The sequence below is a fragment of the Oncorhynchus mykiss genome, chromosome 18 (genome assembly GCF_057628025.1).
Source record: "Oncorhynchus mykiss isolate SJ-2025 chromosome 18, ASM5762802v1, whole genome shotgun sequence".
Lineage (NCBI taxonomy): Eukaryota > Metazoa > Chordata > Actinopteri > Salmoniformes > Salmonidae > Oncorhynchus > Oncorhynchus mykiss.
The window spans coordinates 56941050-56964967 of record NC_143039.1 but is presented as its reverse complement, the minus strand read 5'-3'; the positions used below and the strand labels follow the sequence as shown (position 1 = coordinate 56964967).

At 39.9% G+C, this 23918-nt stretch overlaps 1 protein-coding gene across 1 annotated transcript; it reads left to right on the top strand.

The window, feature by feature from the left end:
- The first annotated feature begins 3052 nt into the window (after window positions 1–3052).
- LOC110496840 (protein lin-28 homolog A-like) lies at window positions 3053–23043 on the top strand. Its single transcript, XM_090206668.1, has 4 exons — window positions 3053–3113; window positions 6427–6602; window positions 12023–12201; window positions 17904–23043. The coding sequence occupies exons 1-4, from the start codon at window positions 3053–3055 to the stop codon at window positions 18124–18126; spliced, it is 639 nt and encodes a 212-aa protein (XP_090062794.1). The 3' UTR covers window positions 18127–23043.
- Window positions 23044–23918: the final 875 nt, after the last annotated feature.

The following is a 23918-nucleotide window of genomic DNA, read 5'->3' as shown; positions in this document are numbered from 1 at the left end:
CGTTTGGACACACCTACTTATTAAATTATTATTCTTTAAAAAAAAAAAACTCCAAACTGTGCAAAGCTGTCATCAAGGCAAAGGGTGGCTACTTTGAAGAATCTTAAATATAAAATATATTTTGTTTTGTTTAACACTTTTTTTGGTTACTACAGGATTCCATGTGTGTTATTTCACTATTATTGTACAATGTAGAAAATAGTAAAAATAAAGAAAAACCCTGGAATGAGTAGGTGTGTCCAAACTTTTGACTGGTACTGTATATACATATAAATGCTACTTTAACATGTGCCAGCCAGAAATGTTCTCTGCTCTGACACACACACACACACACACACACACACACACACACAAACACACACACACACACACAACTGTAGAATATCTAAAATTCTTATGTAAATTCTTAACTTGTTAGTACCTCTGTTGCTCAACCCCTATTGGCAGATAATCAGAAAAACCACCAGACAGTGTTACAGTAGTTTGATGTATTGGCTCTCTCAGCAGATGGCCTGGAGATGGACTGTCTTACCTGACAAGTTAACCAATCAAACACTCTAAGCTACATGTTATTCCATGTTAAAAACAGTTAACATGCAAACAGAATGTATAGGATATGTAGCTTAATACAGTTTTTTTCAATCACTTTGCTACAAATTTCACAAGTCTTTGGTACATTTTCACCACTCTGAACACAAAAATCGAAACAAATCATCAAATTGACTCATGTTTCAAAACTCTAAGCACTTTTTCAATTGACTGAGTACTGCAAAACAATTCAAAGTCTTGTTCACTGCATCACATCGCTCTTTCAGTTTACATACATATTCATACATTTTCTTGTAATTGGCTAACAATACATACATTTAACTATCACTTAACAGTTCAGAACTGCTGAACACTGTAAAATATTACATTTTCACATCATAAATGTATCAATTGACATCAATTTAGGTTGGAAGGTTAAACCAAATCCTATACGGATGTGGCTGTAAATACTACATCACTATCATCCTACATCAGCCAGTGTGCTTCAATACAGTAGGGCAAGGTGTAAAGAGTTACCATTTTAAATGATGGTGCAGTAGTTTACAATGCACTGCTGAAATACCTGGTTTGTAAATGACAGTATATTTCACTTATTATCTGACTTTCGCTGTTGACTTTGTCAAGCAGAGCGAGAGAGGTATTACTGTAGCATTTACAATAACAAGTCATATAGAAAAGTTGATATTGTGCAATGTTGCATAGGGCAGAAATGGCATACATATACCAGGCTACACCAATACCTTTTAACTGTAGGCTTCTGCTTTACTGCACATGCCACAATACCCTATATCTGATGATTTATCCTACATGTGTGCTGTTTACAGTAAGGATACTGAACCTGTGAATCTCATTTTTCTCAACATGCTTCAAAATTTACATTGGATGCAAACAAATACTGAAAAAAAATGTATTTGCCGTAACCTTAAAAAATAGTACATACTGGTACATAGCTAAATACTTCATGAAAAATTGTATTTACCTTATTTTATTCCTTCTATTCAGCACATCCAACAGATTTATTTAAAAAATTGTTTCTTGCATTTTTTGCTATTAGATTACATGCGAGTTAAAATGACTAAATGGTGACTATTGGTGACTAAACAAAATGTTGTCATGGTATTTGACAAGATAAATGTATATTGCATGAATAACTCAGGGGTGAAAGAAGTGTTTGACTCCAATGAATGCTCAGTCAAAGGTTCTGAACATAAGACAAGTGTTATCAGTTATGAAAATATACCACTTGCATCTGAAAAATGTACCACAGTGATTGGAAAAAAAGCGTAGATATTAAAGCAACAGGCTTTTCTAACATTTTTATTTTTTTTTGTGGGAGGGAGGAAGAGAGAAAAAGAGAGAGGGAGGGCTACCTGTCAGAACATCACAGTATGCTGCATGGATCAAGTACAGATGGATCAGGTTATTGATCAATGCTGTGTCCCCTGGGGGAGGAAGGTGAGATGTGAGCTGACAGCTGAAACCATATGGAGCCATTGGGCTTTCTCCTTCAACCAACCACAAGGCCCTAACATGTTTCCCAGGTCAACTACACCTCAATGCAGTTCTTGATATGAAAACATGGATCAGTACACCTCATGCTCCTCACAACACATGCACGCATGTGTGCGCATACACACACACACACACACACACGCACACACACAGAGAGACACACACACACAGACACATTAAATTAATGAACCCAAGAGAGAAACACTATACACTCTTGCAGCCTGGTTGTAGATAATCTTACAGATATCGTGCCTGCTGTTACAGGAATGACAGTCAACAACCATGAGAGGGGTAATATAGATGGAACCCTCTGCCCTTTCAGTCACTATTACATAACATCTGGTAGTGTGGGTGCATGCATTTGTGTGTTTGCTAGCATGCGTGTGTGGAAGTTGGGTGGGGGTTGCAGTGTGTGTGACCAGTGAGCACATGTCGAGGCATTGTAATTACTAAGCCCCTGTGTGTGACAGGGGTCACCTTAAGGCCGGCCTTCTTTGTGCTCTGACCAACAGATCCAGGGCCCTTCATCTCCATGGTGACCCAGAGAAGACTGCAGTGTAGCAGCAAGCCTGAGAGATTATTAGAGAAGAATTTGAATGAAACCAGTCATATAGTTTTAATTGGCTAACACCTCTCTCACCATCTCGTTCGCTCCTCTCTTTCTCTCTGTCCCCCCATTCCTCTATCTGCCCCTCTCCCTCTCACCTCTATATATCTCTAGTTCTCTATTTCTCTATCTACCATTCTCCCTCTCCTTGTGTGTGTCTCTCACTCTCTCTTTTGCTCCCTATCGCTCTCTCTCTCTCTTTCTCTCCAGTGTGTAATGCTCTAGGATGATGGTTTTATAAGATGGAGGATCCTATGTCCAACCCAAAATGACTCCCTCCTCCACTTCCCGTTCATCTTGGGGACGCCTTATCTCACAGGTGTCGTTGGCACACATGTAAAGAAGAAGGGTAAGGCACGAGGGTGCAGGTGACAAGGGTCCCATATGGCCCAGCGCACCAGCTGCCCAACGGACATGCACGACCTCAAAGTGTCCCGTTCACAGCGTACGATTGGTTTCCGTTTCCTGTATCTGACAAGGTATCCACATTTTACTATTGATGTGCGTGACTCAGTGTCTTTGTCAGGCGCTTTACGGCAACAGGTGGATGGGCTTTCCACTTATGATGCAGCTGATTCCCACAACCCAAGTTATCTTAGTCATTTTAATTATCCGACATTGTAATTGACTTGAAGTATTGTAGCCCATTGAGTTCATGCGGTGTACTCAGTGCTTAGAGAAAAGCCGGATGACACCTGCATTGTCAATGTCATGACAGCTGCCATTGAAAAGCGTTGACGGCTGAGTTAGAGCACAGATCCGGTAAAGGTGACTCATCGTCGCTAATTATTCAAATGCTTCAGCAGGGATCCTGAACCTTTGGGTTTCAGAGGCCATAAATACCCGTGTCAAGTCGGTGAAGGGACTGACAGGTTTTACATATAGCCTTGCTTTTGAAGAGCTCACCAAGAATTACTTTCTAAAATGTGTCCAAAAGATCCCAATTGTGGTGAGTTGACCATTTTATTCCTTTGTTAACCTGAAATATATGCCAAATATATGGGCACTATGAAGTAGGACTATTTTGTGTGTGTGTGACTTGGTGTGTTTTACACATGATTACTTGTTCTGTTACCCGGCCTTTTATCCTATTGTTACCTCATGTTTAGTCTGCAGTGTCTACCAGGGGGAATTGTCTCATTGATTGGGATAGCATTGGTAGCCTGTAAACGTCTTATTTTTCTAGATTGTCTTTTCATCCTCCCTATCGCAATTGAGATGGTGAGAAATAGTCAGATTTGTAGAAGTGACACTTCACTCAACTTTTTGGATTCCTTTCAAGGTTATTCTATCTGGTTTTATTTTCCATTTAAACTTACCAATATTGAGAGGGCACTACAAAGTTATAACAACGCACCAGTAATAATGTGCCATAGCCTTGTAGCCTATGAGGACAGGCCCTCCCCCTCTCACACAAGGCAACACAACCCCTCTGTTGACGTGCATATTCATTATCTGTATCCGTCAGCGATTCTGAGGGAATTCGATGGAAACCTATTTCACCGTCTTTCACAGACCGTGCACCCCCAACACAAATAACAATCAAGTTATGGTGAATTATAAGAGCAACATTCACGGGAGGGTTGTGTGGAACTAGTATCTCAAGAGATAGGTGTTTATTTATTTCCTTTGTTTACAGCGTGTAGTCGATAGTAATCCTAAACACGTATGACAGTAGCAAAATATGTTAGCTCAAAATTGTTTCAAACGAAATGACAAAGGGGAATGCATGTAGCCTGCCTATCCTGGATATTTCTACAAGATCAGCTACTTTAAATAAGATCTTCTATTTTTTCCTGCTCACTGCTACATTTATTTTCCTGATATGAACCTATTCTTTGGTATATAGATTATTTTAATGTGACTTTTTTTGTGTGCTCATGTGTGAATGCAACAAACAGAAACAGAACCGCTGGATTTAGATGTCCTTGGTTTTTGATGGTGTGGAATGTGGAAGGGGAAGGTTTAATTTGAATGGTTTCCGTGAAACCATGCACCTGAGTGACTCATTATCCGCATATTCAAATGCTCCAGGCACTGTGGGGGTTGTGGCTCTCTCCTGTCCCGGAAGTGGAGGGGGTCGCACGGGGTGTGAGTCCCCCAAGGCCCCGCTGTTAACATCTAGGTGGTCCTCGCCGCTGATTGGTCGCTCGGCGAATTTGGGCCCTATCACCGTGGAATGTCTAATTTATCAGCCAGAAGATTGCAATTGAGCATCACGTGGTGGCCTGGATCGAAAAGGTGGGGGTTAATATTAGAGGTATAGGAGGGTCAGAGTGGGCTCCCTTCCATATTGTGCAAGAGACCAGGAGAAGGAAAATACACTATTTTCCATAGAGGGATTACCGAAAAACGTGCACGGATGTTGACGATACAACCAGAGTTTATTGCCTGATTCTTCTGGAGTTGTAGGAGGGCCAGGAACCCCCCAAACCATGGCAGAAGGTACAGGCAATGGTTCCACAGGTTCTTTGAAGATCTTTGAGGGGATTCGATGGAAAGATCTCTTTATGAGAAGAGACAAAAAGAGGGCGGGTTGGGTTTCCTTGTATTGTCTTTCAGATTTGGGGATTCTTTTGAGAAATGATTCCCAGCAGTTTTACACCACCGGTTGTCAGGGCGAAAGTATCTCCAACACTCTTTGTTTGTTTCCATTGCTGTTCTGTTCCTCTTCTGCGCCTTTGTTAAACTGTATTCGGGAAAGTGTTATTGTGTAGAGTGAAGGAGGGTTGAAGGTGGACAGGGCAGGGGGGACTGGGGAGAGGAGGACACGGTAACCCTGGATTAAAATATACCCGGGAAAGGGATGGTCTCTTTTTCCGAACAGCAGTTTACAGGTAGATCGGTCATTAGTGTTTAGATTAGGAACGTTTTCCGAAAGCAACAGCACACGTTTGCCTGAGAATGGTGTTGTAATGATTTATTCTTCGATTTGGGACCTACAATCTCTATCCATGGAAGAATGGTTTTCACTGCTTGCGTTGACATTTTGGGATAAATTATGACTATAGGTGATGCATTTAGCTTTATACTTTTCATTGGTAACTGAATCTTGAAATTTAATATTTTCTATATTTTTTTCTTCAAATATTCAAAGATATTGTGTTCTCGGTTTTCGTTGCTCCTCATGGGAAGAAAATGCACAGTTTTATTAGGCTACATTATCAGAGTCAATCTCTTACGTGCTTGGGAATTATTTAGGCACGTATCGTGTAAATCAACACGTTAGAAGCTATACTATTGTAATGGTAGATACATTTAAAACGTGTATATTTATTCAAATGATTCATTTTGACGATATTATTTCGATTAGCTTATATTTATTACGCATATTATTATTTATAAGAATGCATCATTATTATCGTATTGTTATATATAATTAGGCTAGTATGATTAGACCTATTATTATTATCACCATTAGCGTATTGTTTCCATTTCAAAACAACTTGAAAAAGAGTCCGTTTAATATACTAGTTTAAAAAAAGTGTATTCCTATGGATAATATATCGACATTGTTTCGAATAGCAACATTGTTTACACCCATGTGTTCCTAGCTTGCTGCGCTGCTCTCGAGCTCTTTACCATTACGCAACCCATTAAATGCCTTCTTCATGTCGAACCAAAGAACTGACGCTGAAAAACATCCGAGTAAGAGCCTCCCCAACTCGTTTTCCTGCCACAATTGTTGACAAGACATGCCATATTTCAAACATCTATATTTTCTAAACTGACTGAGTGACATTATTTTATCTCGAAAGGGGGCTGTGCAAAGACGGAAGAGGAGGAAGCCACGGGCTCAGAGGAGGATCTGGGTTCGTCTCGTGGCAGCGGCGTGTGTAAATGGTTCAACGTCCGGATGGGTTTCGGGTTCCTGTCGATGACCAACCGAGATGGGACACCGCTCGAGGAGACTGTCGATGTATTCGTTCATCAGGTGAGGTCTGCTGTGGGACTAGGACTCGAAGAGTGTGGTGTTGATGTTCGTCAAGGCCTGTCTCGAGCTCCAAACAGGTCCGAATGGTTCTATTGGCGCGTTTTTGTGCGAGTCCATGTCTTATTTATCAACAATGTAAATATCCCACTTTTGTGTTTTCGTTAAGGTAGGTCATTATTATTTACCTGCCTTGATTTAGCGTTTTTAGGCATTTGAATTTATCGATCATGCAATTATATAGGCCTATCAATCATTGTTTATAGTGCTTGAAAACCACTTTGCTGCACTCATTCAAAACTAATTTATAGTTTGTATGTTTTCATAGCTTATATGTTGGGCAAGAGGCAATAGGATTTTTAAAATCTCTTTTAAACATTTGACAACATTGTCTTGAAATTGTCAGCTGATTCACGTTTTAGAAATTAAAATATGTAGGCCTATTTCTCAGCAGTGCATGTGGTTTATAATGTTATTCTTACAGGTTGAACAACTCTTATTATGCCTATAGTAGTTTATTACTCAGTTAAAACTTATTATGTAGCTAATATTACCAAATCGAAACAAGCATGATAAATAAAGTCAAGTAGCTTTAAAACTAAAAACAAGATTTTGTTTATTTTATGTTCAGATGATATGCCATCAATGCTATAACTGGAATCAGAGGCCCATCATCTTTGTAGTTTGCATGAGAAAGTTAATGTTGTTGTCAAGAAGTGACATGTAAAAGAACCTCTCTAAAGTAAGATATAAGCCAGCCAAGAACAAAAGTGTTTGGTTAATTGATCAGTTGTTACATCTGATTGGGCTTCTGATTAGGTGTTGCAAGCAGGGTAATGGTAGCCTTTAGGGAAATTGATTATCATATTGCCCTAAAACTAGCTAATGAATAAAACATTTACAGACAAAAATATAAAATTTTCATAATAATAGATTGTTTGTATTTGGTGTTTTAATAAACCTACCAGAAAATAAAAGGAATTGAATGTGAATATTGGTTTTGAAATACAAAAGGATGGGTTCAATATAAAAAATATATTGGCACATTTTTACCTCACAATCTTTTAGAGTTTTACAAAGGCAGATAATGAATGACAATAAATGTTGGGGAATAAGTGTTATGTAAAATGTCGGAATTAGGAGTAATGTAAAACCAAGTTAGTAAAACCGGAGGGGAAATCTAGTTTGTTTCAAATGGAATGGAATGCTAAGCATCCTGAAGGACAGCCTAATGACTCCAGGATTGTTTTGTCAAATTAACCTGGAGATTATCAACATGCCCGAGAATCAATCAATCAATCAAATGTATTTATAAAGCCCTTTTTACATCAGCTAATGTCACAAAGTGCTATACAGAAACCCAGACTAAAACCCCAAACAGCATACAATGCAGATGTAGAAGCATGGTAGCTAGGAAAAAACTCCCTAGGAAGAAACCTAGAGAGGAACCAGGCTATGAGGGGTGGCCAGTCCTCTTCTGGCCGTGCTGGGTGGAGATTATAACAGTACATGGCCAAGATGTTCAAACGTTCATAGATGACCAGCAGGGTCAAATAATAATAATCACAGTGGTTGTAGAGGGTGCAACAGGTCAGCACCTCAGGAGTAAATGTCAGTTGGCTTTTCATAGCCGATCATTCAGAGGTAGAGACAGCAGGTGCGGTAGAGAGAGAGAGTTATGAGTACCATAATGTCCGAGGCTGTCTTCTCCACCGTCCTTCCTGAGTTAAGGTAGAGGTCTGAGGGACTTCAAATTAGAGTTTGGGCATAACATTTAAAATATGCTAAACAGGGGAGATTGATTTTACAATAGGGATTTGGTCCGAAAGTGCTAATATTAGCAATTGGACTTAAAAAAGAGTAGACAGAGAGACAGGGGTTAGTCTAAGCAGAGATAACAAGGCTCATTCCTCTCGGTCCCCATCGAACCCTGCTTCCTGTTATAAAGTCCTTCAAACATCAGGGGAGTTGGCATCTCATGTGGTAGCCCACCCACCCCAGACTAGCCATACCCTGACTCCCACCCAGACCCTCTGCCCGTAGCCCCAACGCATCCACCCTCCCCAGCCATCCACCACCAGCCCTCCACACTCTGTAAACCTGGATGCTAAAGACCAAAGTCCTCTCCTCAAATTTCTCTGCTCCATGTTCCTGCAAACTGCTTAATCAAAGGAAGAAAAATGAGTGATTCACCCATAAAAAGGTTATCAAACACCCACATTACCAGTCCCCTAATCCACCTCTGCTCTCATACAGGCCTGTAGGGACTGCTGGACAATGGCTGCTATTGTCAACTTAACAGAGAGGAAATCCTGCTGGCTGTGATCTTGTACTGTGAACTTGTACTATCTGTGAATGAAGAGTGGGTGGTGGGGAGGTTGTGTGTGTGTGTGTGTGTGTGTGGCGGGGGGGGGGGGGGGGTTATGAGTGTGTGTGTGTGTGTGTGGATAATATTGTATATTTGTGTGTGAGAGAGAATGAGATTGACAGAAACGGAGAGAGAAAGAGAGAGCTTGAGAGCTGTGTTCATTCACAAGAAAGCAGTCAAGGGAGGGAGAGTTGGGGTGGGGGTGATTGAAGGAGGAGAGGTCAGGGGGGTCAGGGGATAGTTCCGGCCCGTTCACCTCCTAAAGGGGAAGGAATGCTGAAGGCCTTCATGACTTGGATTCCTTTCCCACCATTATCACTTCAAACCCCCCAGAAGAGACCTCACAGTCTGGGTTAAGACTGATGCAATGCAAGGGCCATAAACTGACCCTCCACATCACAGCCCTCTCACCATCATCATAAAATTCTGCTCCACAACATTTTAAGATTGGCTTAAAAAAAAGCTATGAGCATAGTATAATCTGGTAAACCAGCCCAGTATCATAGAATAGACGTCACATAGTAAATGTAAATTTTAGACACTCAAATTAGGATAATATGTTACTTTTGGTATGGTTACAGACGGCAGAAGGCAAAAACAGAGCATTACGCATGATTCTTTATGTAAATCCGAGACAACCCAATTAGTATGATATGTTATATATTCATTTGTGGATGTCCAGCATACTATGCTATGTTATGAATTTACAAAACATACAATACCTTACGAATTTTTTAAATGTATGATACGTCATGAATTCCAATTTTTTGTGGCTAACGCTAACATTTGCAAGCTGGCTAACATTAGCTATGTTCTGGTTTAAGGTTATACACCCCAACGTACAGCAACCCAAAGGTTTGCGTGTTTGAAATTTCATCACGGACAACTTTAGTATTTTAGCTAATTAGCAACTTTTCAACTACTTACTACTTTTTAGCTACTTTGCAACTACTTGCCTGTTAGCTAACCCTTCCCCTAACCCTAACCTTAACTTTTTTAGTTAATTCTTCCCCTAACCTTAACCCTTTAACCTAACTCCTAACCTTATCCTCTAATCCAGCTAACGTTAGCCAGCTAGCTAATGTTAGCCACAACAAATTTGACTTTTTAGCATATCATACATTTAGCTAATTCTTAAAATATTGTACTTTTGGAAAATCATAATATATTGTACATTTAGCAAATTCGTAACATATCATACGAATTGTAATTCGTAACATGTCATACAAAATGGCTGATGGACATTCACAAATTAATATATACCAGATTAAATTTAACATATCATACTAAAGAGAGTCGGATATACAGTGCCTTTGGAAAGTAAGACTCCTTGACTTTTTTTCACATTTTTTTGGATTACAGCCATTCTAAAATGGATGAAATTGTATTTTTCCCTCATCAATCTACACACAATACCCCATAATGACAAAGCAAAAACAGGTTTCAGAAATGTTTTTGTAATTTATAAAAATAAAAAAAACGGAAATATTACATTTACATAAGTATTCGAACCCTTTCCTCAGTACTTTGTTGACGCACCTTTGGCAGAGATTACAGCCTTGAGTCTTCTTGGCTATGATGCTACAAGCTTGGCACACCTGTATTTGGGGAGTTTCTCCCATTCTTCTCTGCAGATCCTCTCAAGCTCTGTCAGGTTGGATGGGGAGCAACGCTACACAGCTATTTTCAGGTCTCTCCAGAGATGTTCGATCGGGTTCAAGTCCGGGCTCTGGCTGGGCCACTCAAAGACATTCAGAGACTTGTCGTGAAGCCACTCCTGCGTTGTCTTGGCTGTGTGCTTAGGGTCGTTGTCCTGTTGGAAGGGGAACCTTCGCCTCAGTCTGAGGTCCTGAGCGCTCTGGAGCAGGTTTTCATCAAGGATCTCTCTGTACTTTGCTTCGTTCATCTTTTCCTCAAACCTGACTAGTCTCCCAGTCCCCGCCTCTGAAAAACATGTACGTAAAGAATAATACAAACCAGGTTGGGGAAACAGATCAGGGTTACTTTCTGTGTCTCTGGAAGGTCTTGAACAAGGCATGATTCTTCACCTTGAGCTCAATGGTATGAAATTAGTGTCATACCTACCGCTGTTCAGGCAGCTTGACAAAGCACATGAGGACGATAGAACTAGGTGGCCACGAAATCCAAGCTTCTTTTTCCAGAGGCCCTGGACTAAGGTTGACAATGGCAAGGAAATGTCTTTCTCAAGGTGGACACCTACATTCTTGAAACCATTATTTATGTGCCTTTTGGTCAGCTATCCCAAGAATGCACACCTTTCCCCTCCTCCCTTCTTCTCCCAACATCCTTAGCAGTGGTCAGTCTGGGACTTGACCAGATGAAGTTCTTTTGGAGAGTCTATCGGCTGTTCTGTGTGGTGGTGGAGGGGGAGGTTGGAGCTTGGAATGCTGTGACTAGCTTGGGGGAGGGGGTAACGTTGTCCACGCAGACACACACACAGAAACACACACACATTCTGAAGTGGGAAGGGTGTAGTGAGCAAGCAGTTATTGTTGTTTTAATAGGGCTGTCAATGGGATTGGAATCTGGATTGGCTGAGGGGGTTGGCCCCTGAGAAAGCGCGAGAGTGCCTGGATGTTTCCATTGATGTATTAAAACCTATGCAGAACGTTAATGTATGCATGTAGGATCCCAATTAAGGAACAGCTCTTAGCTGTAAGCACACCAGAAGACAACATGTGAAGGGGACCAGCTATATGCACAAACAATGGCAGAGTCAAATTCATTTAAACTCTATTTGTCTCTGCTTCCTGACCAGGCTGGGAATTGGGCTGGGGAACAAATGCACCCTTGTAGACACAGGAAGGGCATCACATCTGGCCTTAGAACTGTTTTCCACAGTTTTTCACAGGCTTAGAACCACTTTAATATCTTCTCAACAGTTCCCTGGCCAAATAACCTTTCTCCAACTCTGACTACTCATTCCCTATTCCCTCACAGGGTAAGACTTCCGTTCTACCCTCACCTAGAACAGTTCTCATGCTGTTCTAAACTATTCCGCAGACCACACTCATGCTCCCTCTCCCCTACACAGAGCAAGCTGCACATGGAGGGCTTCCGTAGCCTGAAGGAGGGCGAGGCGGTGGAGTTTACCTTCAAGAAGTCGTCTAAAGGCCTAGAGTCTGTCACGGTGACGGGGCCAGGGGGAGCACAGTGTGTGGGCTGTGAGAAGACACCTAAGGGGCAACAGAAACGACGGTCCAAGGGGGACAGGTGAGACAGTTCAATCAATATCTTTAAATGGCACATAGCCGAACCATACATCACTTAACATCCCCACTTACTCAAAATAATTCCATGATATGGAAACACTGTAACACTCTGCTTATAGTATTAACTATGAAGATCGCTGCAATATTAACAACAAGTTTATCTGTGGCATGGTTGTTAACAAATCATTTGAGGGTGTTGAAAATATCTGGTGTCATCATCATGAAAGTTGCCAAGTTTACCGTTTTAGCCACAATGGTCTGACATCAAACAGATTTATTTATCCTCTTTGGTGGAAATTCAGGACCTAGTTACGCCAGCATAAACGCAACTTTATTCCCCTTTTATGCATTTTTCTCTCTACGCATATTCTGACCTTAAATTTAAGCATGGGCGAAACACCAACGCCAGCGAGGTACGCGTTTGGGGTGGAGATAAAATAAATGTGGCGGAGGTGTGTCTACAGATTCTGACGAATAATTCCACCACCTTTACATGTGAGGAAACCATGAGTAAGGTCAAGCGTACCTGCCTGTTCCAAGTAGAAAGAGCATCCATATTTTTTGCAATATAAATAACAGCGTTCTCCATACACTGTAATTTAGCCTGCAGGGATTCAATAAAAAGGCAAAGAGTCACGCAAAATGTAACCTTTGTCCTCTCTAGAACGGTTTAATCATACAGCATGCCCCGACATTTCCTGTTTCCTTCAATTAGTAGGCTAAAGCCTAAGTTATTATTAGTCACTATCAGTAGGGATGGTAAGTAATAACCATGTATAGCTTATATCAGTGGAGGCTGGTGGGAGGAACTATTGGAGGACCAGCTCATTGTAATGGCTGGAATGGAATGAATGGAATGGTATCAAACACATCAAACAAATGGAAATTACATGTTTGACTCAGTTCCATTGATTCCATTCCAGCCATTACAATGAGCCCGTCCTCCTATAGCTCCTCCTACCAGCTTCCTCTGGCCTATACTTACAGTGCCTTGCGAAAGTATTCGGCCCCCTTGAACTTTGCGACCTTTTGCCACATTTCAGGCTTCAAACATAAAGATATAAAACTGTATTTTTTTGTGAAGAATCAACAACAAGTCGGACACAATCATGAAGTGGAACGACATTTATTGGATATTTCAAACTTTTTTTAACAAATCAAAAACTGAAAAATTGGGCGTGCAAAATTATTCAGCCCCCTTAAGTTAATACTTTGTAGCGCCACCTTTTGCTGCGATTACAGCTGTAAGTCGCTTGGGGTATGTCTCTATCAGTTTTGCACATCGAGAGACTGACATTTTTTCCCATTCCTCCTTGCAAAACAGCTCGAGCTCAGTGAGGTTGGATGGAGAGCATTTGTGAACAGCAGTTTTCAGTTCTTTCCACAGATTCTCGATTGGATTCAGGTCTGGACTTTGACTTGGTCATTCTAACACCTGGATATGTTTATTTTTGAACCATTCCATTGTAGATTTTGCTTTATGTTTTGGATCATTGTCTTGTTGGAAGACAAATCTCCGTCCCAGTCTCAGGTCTTTTGCAGAATCCATCAGGTTTTCTTCCAGAATGGTCCTGTATTTGGCTCCATCCATCTTCCCATCAATTTTAACCATCTTCCCTGTCCCTGCTGAAGAAAAGCAGGCCCAAACCATGATGCTGCCACCACCATGTTTGACAGTGGGGATGGTGTGTTCAGCTGTGTTGCTTTTACGCCAAACATAACGTTTTGCATTGTTGCCAAAAAGTTCAATTTTGGTTTCATCTGACCAGAGCACCTTCTTCCACATGTTTGGTGTGTCTCCCAGGTGGCTTGTGGCAAACTTTAAACAACACTTTTTATGGATATCTTTAAGAAATGGCTTTCTTCTTGCCACTCTTCCATAAAGGCCAGATTTGTGCAATATACAACTGATTGTTGTCCTATGGACAGAGTCTCCCACCTCAGCTGTAGATCTCTGCAGTTCATCCAGAGTGATCATGGGCCTCTTGGCTGCATCTCTGATCAGTCTTCTCCTTGTATGAGCTGAAAGTTTAGAGGGACGGCCAGGTCTTGGTAGATTTGCAGTGGTCTGATACTCCTTCCATTTCAATATTATCGCTTGCACAGTGCTCCTTGGGATGTTTAAAGCTTGGGAAATCTTTTTGTATCCAAATCCGGCTTTAAACTTCTTCACAACAGTATCTCGGACCTGCCTGGTGTGTTCCTTGTTCTTCATGATGCTCTCTGCGCTTTTAACGGACCTCTGAGACTATCACAGTGCAGGTGCATTTATACGGAGACTTGATTACACACAGGTGGATTGTATTTATCATCATTAGTCATTTAGGTCAACATTGGATCATTCAGAGATCCTCACTGAACTTCTGGAGAGAGTTTGCTGCACTGAAAGTAAAGGGGCTGAATAATTTTGCACGCCCAATTTTTCAGTGTTTGATTTGTTAAAAAAGTTTGAAATATCCAATAAATGTCGTTCCACTTCATGATTGTGTCCCACTTGTTGTTGATTCTTCACAAAAAAATACAGTTTTATATCTTTATGTTTGAAGCCTGAAATGTGGCAAAAGGTCGCAAAGTTCAAGGGGGCCGAATACTTTCGCAAGGCACTGTAATTACCAATTTAGTGTTCGTTCCCTTCCCTACATTTGTATTATTCCTTTACATCGTTGGATTTACCCTACCTTTAGCCTACCACGTGATTGTGGTTGTGGCTAAGTGTCAAGGACAAATGCAAATTGTAGTAAAAATAAATTGGGACATGTAGGCTTATTAAAAGCTCCTAAAGTCGATGTCCGGGTCCCCGTGAAAATTGAATTAGCATAATAAATAAATCCCTATAGAAATCCATTAGTTTAAACTAGAGATATCTGTTTTTATTTTCATTGGATGCATCTCAATCCACCACTTCCGCCTATGTCACGCTTCCGCATCTGCGGGGAAAGGTGACAGAGCTAGAGTGGTGTTTGTCAGACCATGAGACATCCCGAAAACCGTTCTGCTCACAAAATCGCCTGTAACTTCCGAACGGTTTGGCCTACAAACTATTATGACACCTCTATGGAAAGATGAGACTCTCATGAACATGATGGCGTCTTGGGACTCGTCTGAAGTCGGTACAGTCGATTTTCCAACTTCTGTCTTTAGTTTCCGAACAGTTTGGGCTACACACTAATATGACTCCTCTGTGGAAAGGTGAGACTCGAACATGAACACATACATGTCGGTTGTTTTGCTCTAGAACGCCACAGGCCTCACACGACTGGTCTGAAGGTCCCCAGGTACCAGTTGAAAAAATGAATGGATGTACATATGGAGACTGTTTAAGTGCCAAAAATATGGGGTTAAATACATGTATAAAAAAATGGTTCCTGATCTTTCATCTATCAGATATAGGACAGACACTTCAGAACAAACTTCCTTTAAATTTTTTTGTGGGACTGTCTGTTGTTCCATGTAGGAAATCTGTTATTCAATGAGTGTATGGGCTAATAGCAGGACAAAAATATGTTTTCATCAAAGGGGTCTTAAAATTCAATATCAACTAGCAAAAGGATCCTTGGTATGACTTTCTTTAAAACAATTCCATATAGCTTAGTAGAACCCCCCCCCCCCCCCCCCCATTCCTTGGCTTAGACAGGGATTAGACTCTTATGGGTTAACCGTTAAATCATTAAGGGGCTCAAACATAAAGAAGCAATAAAACTGGTCTTCTTTAGTCTAGTTGAGTATCTGGAGCATCAGCATTTGTGGGTTCGATTAGAGGCTCAAAATGGCTAGAAACAAATAACTTTCTTCTGAAACTCGTCAGTCTATTCTTGTTCTATTCTTGTGCAGATTTGCCAAGAAAAAGCAATTTCTCAGACTGGCCAATAAAAAGAAAAGATTAAGATGGGCAAAAGAACACAGACACTGGACAGAGGAACTCTGCCTAGAAGGCCAGCATCCCAGAGTCGCTTCTTCACTGTTTATACTGAGACTGGTGTTTTGTGGGTACTATTTATTAAAGCTGCCAGTTGAGGACTTGTGAGGTGTCTGTTTCTCAAACTAGACACTCTAATGTACTTGTCCTCTTGCTCAGTTGTGCACCGGGGCCTCCCACTCCTCTTTCTATTCTGGTTAGAAACAGTTTGCGCTGTTCTGTGAAGGGAGTAGTGCACAGCGTTGAATCAGATCTTGAGTTTCTTGGCAATTTCTCGCATGGAATAGCCTTCATTTCTCAGAACAAGAATAGACTGACGAATTTCAGAAGAAAGTTATTTATTTCTAGCCATTTTAAGCCTGTAATCGAACCCACATATGCTGATGCTCCAGATACTCAACTAGTCTAAAGAAGGTCAGTTTTATTGCTTCTTTAATCAGAACAATAGTTTCAACTGTGCTAACATAATTGCAAAAATGTTTTCTAATGATCAATTAGCCTTTTAAAATGATAAACTTGGATTAGCTAACACTACGTGCCATTGGAAAATAGGAGTGATGGTTGCTGTTAATGGGCCTCTGTACGCCCATGTAGATATTCCATAATAAATCAGCTGTTTCCAGCTACAATAGTCATTTACAACATTAACAATGTCTACACTGTATTTCTGATCAATTTTATGTTATTGTAATGGACAAAAAAATGCTATATATATATTATGCTATATATATATATTTTTTGTCCATTACAATAACATAAAATTGATATATATATATATATACATATATATACATATATATATATATATATACGACTCTTTATTTATTTTTATAGCTTGCAGTTCATTCACTGTTAGTCAGCACCTCCACACAAAATACTTTTCTCTGGGTGTGCTCCAGCTATGCTTTTTATTAGCCTATTGAGTCTTATGACCTCAAACACCACATAGATGTGAGTTTATTTAACACTGTCTCTGTCTCTTTCGCCGACTCACAAACATAACAGTGGAATGCAGAAGTAAAAAGGGAAAAGGATCCTATCCATTTAAACTCACTGACTCCCAAACATGAAAGTGGGAATAGGGGATGCAGAAAAGGGAAAAGGATCCATTTAATTGATACCAGATGTAGGTACCCTGAGAGAGGTCATAGGTCATGGCAGCCATGGCAACAGTGGGGTGTGTTGTGTAAATTAGGTGGGGGAAAGGCAGATCCAGAGAGAAAAGGCTAGGGGTCAGGGGTTAGAGGTCAGGGTGCAGTATTGAAACAAAGAGCCCCCTCTGCTCTCCTCTCCCACCCTGGTGCCCACACTGATCAATAATCAACGGCATCCTAGAAGAGGAGAGGGTGTGTGTATGTGTATGGTAGGGGGTTGGGATGCAAAGGGCAGAGGACAGAAGAAGGAGGGAAGTGGTAGTAAGCTTGGGGAGGCTCTGATGCTCCATCTGCGTTGGAGTTAATGCAATCACAAAATTCCCCATTGTTACTATACTCACATCTACTGATTTGAGATTGTGTTAAATGTATGTGTTGAGGCATTGGTTTTAATGCACTATACACCTCCTAAAATGATCATACACAAGTATGCAGTAAATAAACTGTGCATACATAAGAGGCAGTCATACTAATAATTTCTCAAGATTTACTTAATCTTATCATAGATGAGATCTGAGGAAATTCAAGAATCTGAAACTATATGTGGGAGAACACTGCACTCTGGTGGAAGAAGGTGTTAACTGTCTGAAACCATTGTATTAGTGCGAGTCCCCTTCTCCCATTGTGTTCTAGATGCTACAACTGTGGAGGACCTGACCACCATGCCAAAGAATGCCAGCTACCTCCTCAGCCCAAGAAGTGCCATTGCTGCCAGAGCATCAGCCACATGGTGGCCAACTGTCCAATCAAAGCACAGCAGTCCTCCCCTGGCTCTCAGGGAATAGCATCATCATTGAGGGATGAGAAAGAGGAGCAGAGCCACGCCCCCTTACTCCCCAGGGAGAGCTCTGATTGATCCATTCAAGGATTCAGCCAATCACAAGGTTTCATTGTAATGCTGCTGTTGGAACTACATCAGGCTGTCTTTATTTATCGAACGAACAGCAAGAAAATTGTACTTTTATTGATGCGATAGTTGAGATTGAGAGTTAGCTCTGTGTTTTAATGCACAGAGAGACACATCTATCCACCTTCTTTGCAACTCAAATACTTTTAGTAATTCCTTTTTTTTTGTCAATGAAGGTATTCGTTCTGCATTAGATAAAGAAGTGTCTTAGCTTCACACTGAAACAATCAACACTCACTGTGTTTACAAACTGCAATAAGCCTTGTATTGTCAGTTTTTACCACTGTTCCTATGTGCACTGATCATTTTATTTTCCCTGCTGCAGCTAAATCAGAGCTAGCCTACGTTGATTTTACTGGAGATGATCGCGAGTGTTTTCCCCAAAACCTTTTGTTAGAAAAGGGTAAAGAAAATACAATCATCCAAGTGAATGTACAGAAATAGATTGTTTCTTGGTCAAAAAGGAGTGTGTCTTTCTGCTTATTGAAATCTTCGTTGGGTATTATAAGTCATTGTGCATTTCTTCGACCGAGTGAATGTTTTAACCCTTTCTGCTGTATGAATGTTGGTGCACCATGGATGCCGATAGGACTGTGTACAATACAGCTTGTCATAAGTGCCATAGCCTGGCCATTTGTCTCATGGGTGGTTGGATGTTGCCTCCTCCCATGCATTTCACAAAGCTTTGACTCGAGGCTAATTGCTAGACCAGCGTTGATTGTATGACAGACTGTGTCTTTCTGTCTGTCCCATAGCTTTTACTTTGGATGTAGACATGGCTTTCTAACATATTCTACATATTAGGGGTGTTCTCATACCCTGCCCAATACATTACCTGTTTATCATTGTCTCGTTGTACTTGGAAACTATTTAGAACATATTTGCTTTCTTGGATGGAGCTGAGTGTTTTTTCTTCAAGGACATATTTTCATGATTGAGTGCAATGATACAGGGACTCAAGTGTTGAATAAGATGGTTCTAAGTGTAGTCTTCATTCCTCTTTTACAGAGGTGACTGGAATACTTTGCACCACTTAAATGGATATAGTTATCTTTTTTATATTTATTATTTATTCATTGTCTTAATTCTCTAAACCTCTAATTGATCCAGTGTTACAATTTCTAGCTCATTTCTGTTTAAACTGAAACTGTCTTTGGTTGTGGGCTCTTTAGAGCTTCATGGTCATATTTAGGGGCTTTGTTTTCAGTTGACTTTGTAATATGTTGTGCGTAAACCATTGCAGCAATACTCTGCACTAATCATGTATGGAGTATGAGTATGGGCATTTCTTAAAGATACTTAATAACTCATTGATCCTTATGATTGTAGCTAGGGTTTAGTTTCTCTGAAATCCTCATGTTGAACTCAGGGAAACCCATTTAAAGAGGAGCTACTTTGGAAGGAGGGGTAAAGTGTATTATGTGTGTACCTATAGCCTATAGGCTGGGTTGCCGGAAAACCCATGCAGAACATTGATTGCCAAAAGAGCCAAAAGGGCAATGCACTATTTACACGTTGTTATGACGTTACAGTAGTACAGCTAGCTATATTTAATGTTATATCCTAGTTTTGCTCTCTTTTTCTGATTTAATTGGTGATCAAGTTGTAAGACAGCGTAGGTATTAGAGAATAATGATATTTCCTTAGACACCCTGAGTTACTTCTCCGGTCTCTCTCTGGAAGTGGCATAAGACCAGTCTGAAGCACCAAACCATCTACCTCCCCACTTTCAGTGGTTATTGTAAATATACAGCTTCGTCACAATATTAATATAATGTTGTTTAGTCCCGTGTTTACTTTGCATGGTAGTCAGTCAGTAGTTAGAATAGAGTAGACTTGCCTCTCCATGTAGGAACTACTACAGCATTTTGATGACCAGGGTTGGACTGGCCGGTCCATTTTTAGCCCAGTGGACCTGTCTAACTTGGGTTTTTTGGGCAAAATTATCATTATCCGGTTAATAATGGGCGCCTTGAGGGAATAAATGGGCCGCTGTGGGGGTTCAAGAAAATTAATGACCTTGTCTATGACCTTTCAAGAGCTTGTGTTGATGGGTAATGTCATTTGCCATTTGATGTCACACAGTCATATGGGTTTGAGCCTAGTATTTTATCCCTTAATTTATTTAGGCTGTAAAGTCCAGACAATGGTTTTAATCTTTTTATTTTATTTAGAGTGGGTCGTGTTTTTTATATTACAATGTTCTTACTATATGAGAACAAGACAGAAATGCCTTGTCAAGAATCTATACAAGTCTACCTCAGGATGTTTTTGAAAATGGACAATGACAAGTTTTTTTTAATCAAGATGAAATTGTCCATGAATTTTGTGAGATTTTTTTGAACTTTTTTATTTTATGTGAATGATTTATTTGTTTCAGTTTGCAATGCGATGTGTTCTACCTCCCACAGAAATGCTGTTGAATGATTGTTTACTGCTTTTATTTTTTGTGATTAAGCATTGTCTGCACCAATACATCACAGAAATTTTTTGAATTATTCTCTGCATTGATATTATTTTGTGTATGTATAACATGATAATACTGAACTCAAAGCAAGAGGGGTATATTACTCTGCATGTAGGTGACAACAGCGCCTCTTGAACAAATCACCTTATCTATACTTACCAGGACAGGCAAACGCCCTAACAACTTCAAGCAGCCTCAATAAACCTCTGACATCTCTGTTGTGTTTCTGCAGACGTGTGACACTAGGCCTACCTAAATACCAAAGCATCAAATATAAACATATTCAGCATAGGCTGTGGGAAAAATACCAGTATTTACTGTCAGAAACACATTTGTTCAATTTTGTGACAAATCTGCCACTGATCTTTTGATACATTGTAATGAGTTTGTGTAAGTTACGCTTTTGCATATGTTTCTTTCTTATATGAGTTGAAAGTATGGTTAAAAAATATTCTGAATCCTTCCTCACAAAATGAATACCCACCTCTTTTCCCTCATCGATTCTTTCTTGTCACTCTCTCAATTAGGCCTATATGTCAGTATTCAATGCATAGAGGTAATACACAGTGCCTTCAGGAATTATTCACATCCGTTCACTTTTTCAGCATTTTGTGTTACAGCCTGAATTTACAGCGGATTCAATGTAGATGTTGCATTACTGGCCTACACAAAATACCCCATAATGCCAAAGTGGAATGATGTTTTTAGAAATGTTTACAATTTAATTAGAAATCAAAAGCTGAAATGTATTGAGTCAATAAGTATTCAAACCCTTTCTTTATGGAAAGCATAAATATGTTCAGGAGTAAAAATGTGCTTAACAAGTCACATAACAAGTTGCATGGACTCACTCTGTGTGCAATAATAGTGTTTAACATTATTTTTGAATGACTACCTCATCTCTGTACCCAACACATACAATTATCTGTAAGGTCCCTCAGTTGCGCAGTGAATTTCAAACACAGATTCAAACACAATGACCAGGAAGGTTTTCTAATGTCTCTCAAAGAATGGCTGCTATTGGTAGATTGGTAAAAAAAACAGACATTGAATATCCCTTTGAGCATGCTGAAGCTATTAATTATATTTTGGATGGTGTATCAATACACTCAGTCACTACAAAGATACAGGCGTCCTTCCTAACTAAGTTTCCGGAGAGGAAGGAAACCGCTCAGGAATTTCACCATGAGGCCAATGGTGACTTTAAAACAGTTACAAGGTGCATGGTAGTGCATGGTAGTGGTAGTCAGTCAGTAGTTAGAATAGAGTAGACTTAGACTAGAGTAGACTTGTGATAGGAGAAAACTGAGGATGGATCAACAACATTGTAGTTACTCCACAATACAAACCTAAATGACAGAATGAAAAGAAGGAAGCCTGTACAGAATAAAAATATTCCAAAACATGCATCCTGTTTGCATTAAGGCACTAAAGTAAAACTGCAAAGAATGTGGCAAAGAAATGAACTGTTAGTCCTGAATACAAAGCATTTTGTTTTGGGGCAAATCCAACACATCACTGTGTCCCACTCTTAATATTTTTAAGCATGGTGGTGGCTACATCATGCTATGGGTATGCTTGTCATCTGCAATGACTAGGGAGTTTTTGGGGGATAAAAAGAAACGGAATAGAGCTAAGCACAGGCATAATCCTAGAGGAATACCTGATTCAGTCTGCTTTCCAACAGACACTGGGAGAAAAATGTATCTTTCAGCAGGATAATAATCTAAAATACAAGGCCAAATATACACTGTAATTGCTTACCAAGACAATATTGAATGTTTCTGATTGGCCTAGTTACAGTTTGGACTTAAATCGGCTTGAAATTCTATAGCAAGACTCGAAAATGGCTGTCTAGCAATGAAAACAACTAATATGTCAGAGCTTGAAGAATTTTCCAAATTATAATTTGCAAATATTGTACAATCCAGGGGTGCAAAGCTCTTAAGAGACTTAACCAGAAAGATTCACAGCTGTAATTGATAAATGTGCAAAGAAATTCTAAAACCATGTTTTCACTTTGTCATTATGGGGTATTGTGTGTAGATGGGTGAGATTTAAAAAAAATATTTAAGCAATTTGGAATTCAGGCTGTAACTCAAAATGTGAATAAGTCAATGTGTATGAATACTTCCTGAAAGCACTGTATGATGCACAAAACAAACAATAGGCCTCATATTGTGTGTTACTTGATTTCTCTGCTCTGCTGTTTATTAGACCAAAGAATGTAGCTATGTTGACTGTTATCACCAACCACAGTATGTGGTATAGTAGGCCTATAGCTCACTTTGACAAATCATGTATCAAGCTGTATTACAAACTGAGTTGCGAACCAGACATAGTAGTGTTGACACATGCATAATTGACTAGCCTGTTAATAAAAATATATCAATATGATACACAGTGGTGGGTCTCTTTTTAGCCCTATGTCACATCATCTTTTTGTTATTCTTTAACTTAGGCTGCAGTTTCTGACACACTGAACATGTGATGCAATGTTGGGCCTATAATTGATTAATGGGTTGGTAGTCTAGTGCCTAGAGACTTTAAAGTTGTTTTACCAAGTAACAAAACAACTTTTCAAGAGACAATGTTTATAATAACCGATTTATGAATACTTTGTTGCAACATTGTGCTCGTCTCTTCCAGTACATCATGGTGCTGTCCCTTTAAGAGCATGTTCCAAACAGGTACTGTGATAGGGGAGTTACATTTTCTGCAAACCGTTTTGATTAAGATATAATTCATAATCTAGTTCTTATTGATACTGCCTACTGTATAAAATTAGGGTTGAGATAAAGGTATCTTTCAGTGTGTCATTTCATTCAAGATCATTGACTTAGTCGCCTGTGTTGTGTCAAATATAATCTTACATCCTGCATGGCATCACTTTGGCGCAAACTAAATGTGGCATTCAGCGGGGTTGCTGGGAAAAACAATAACATTTTACAAACATTAAATGTCACGATAACTTAAGAATTAAGTTCTTGCCATAGATTTGTATTCAAAATGTTTGAATAAATATTCAAATGATTTTACTTAAATTTTTTTTTAACTAGGCAAGTCAGTTAAGAACAAATTCGTATTTTACAATGAAGGCCTTCCCCGGCCAAACCCTCCCCTAACCCTAATCCTCGTTTTACTGGTGTAATTAAACTTTTCGGTAGAATATGGGAGGGAGTTGCAAGGGCAAGAATCCATGGCCATGGTCTGACACAGGAAGTTGGTGGCACCTTAATTGGGGAAGACGGGCTCGTGGTAACGGTTGGAGCGG

Excerpts from the sequence above, each read along its gene's own strand:
- LOC110496840 (XM_090206668.1), top strand. The coding sequence starts at position 3,053 with ATGGCCCAGCGCACCAGCTGCCCAACGGACATGCACGACCTCAAAGTG. Across the intron at positions 3,114-6,426 it reads CAAAGTGTCCCGTTCACAGC|GGGGCTGTGCAAAGACGGAA; the intron begins GTACGATTGGTT and ends TTATCTCGAAAG. Across the intron at positions 12,202-17,903 it reads CGACGGTCCAAGGGGGACAG|ATGCTACAACTGTGGAGGAC; the intron begins GTGAGACAGTTC and ends ATTGTGTTCTAG.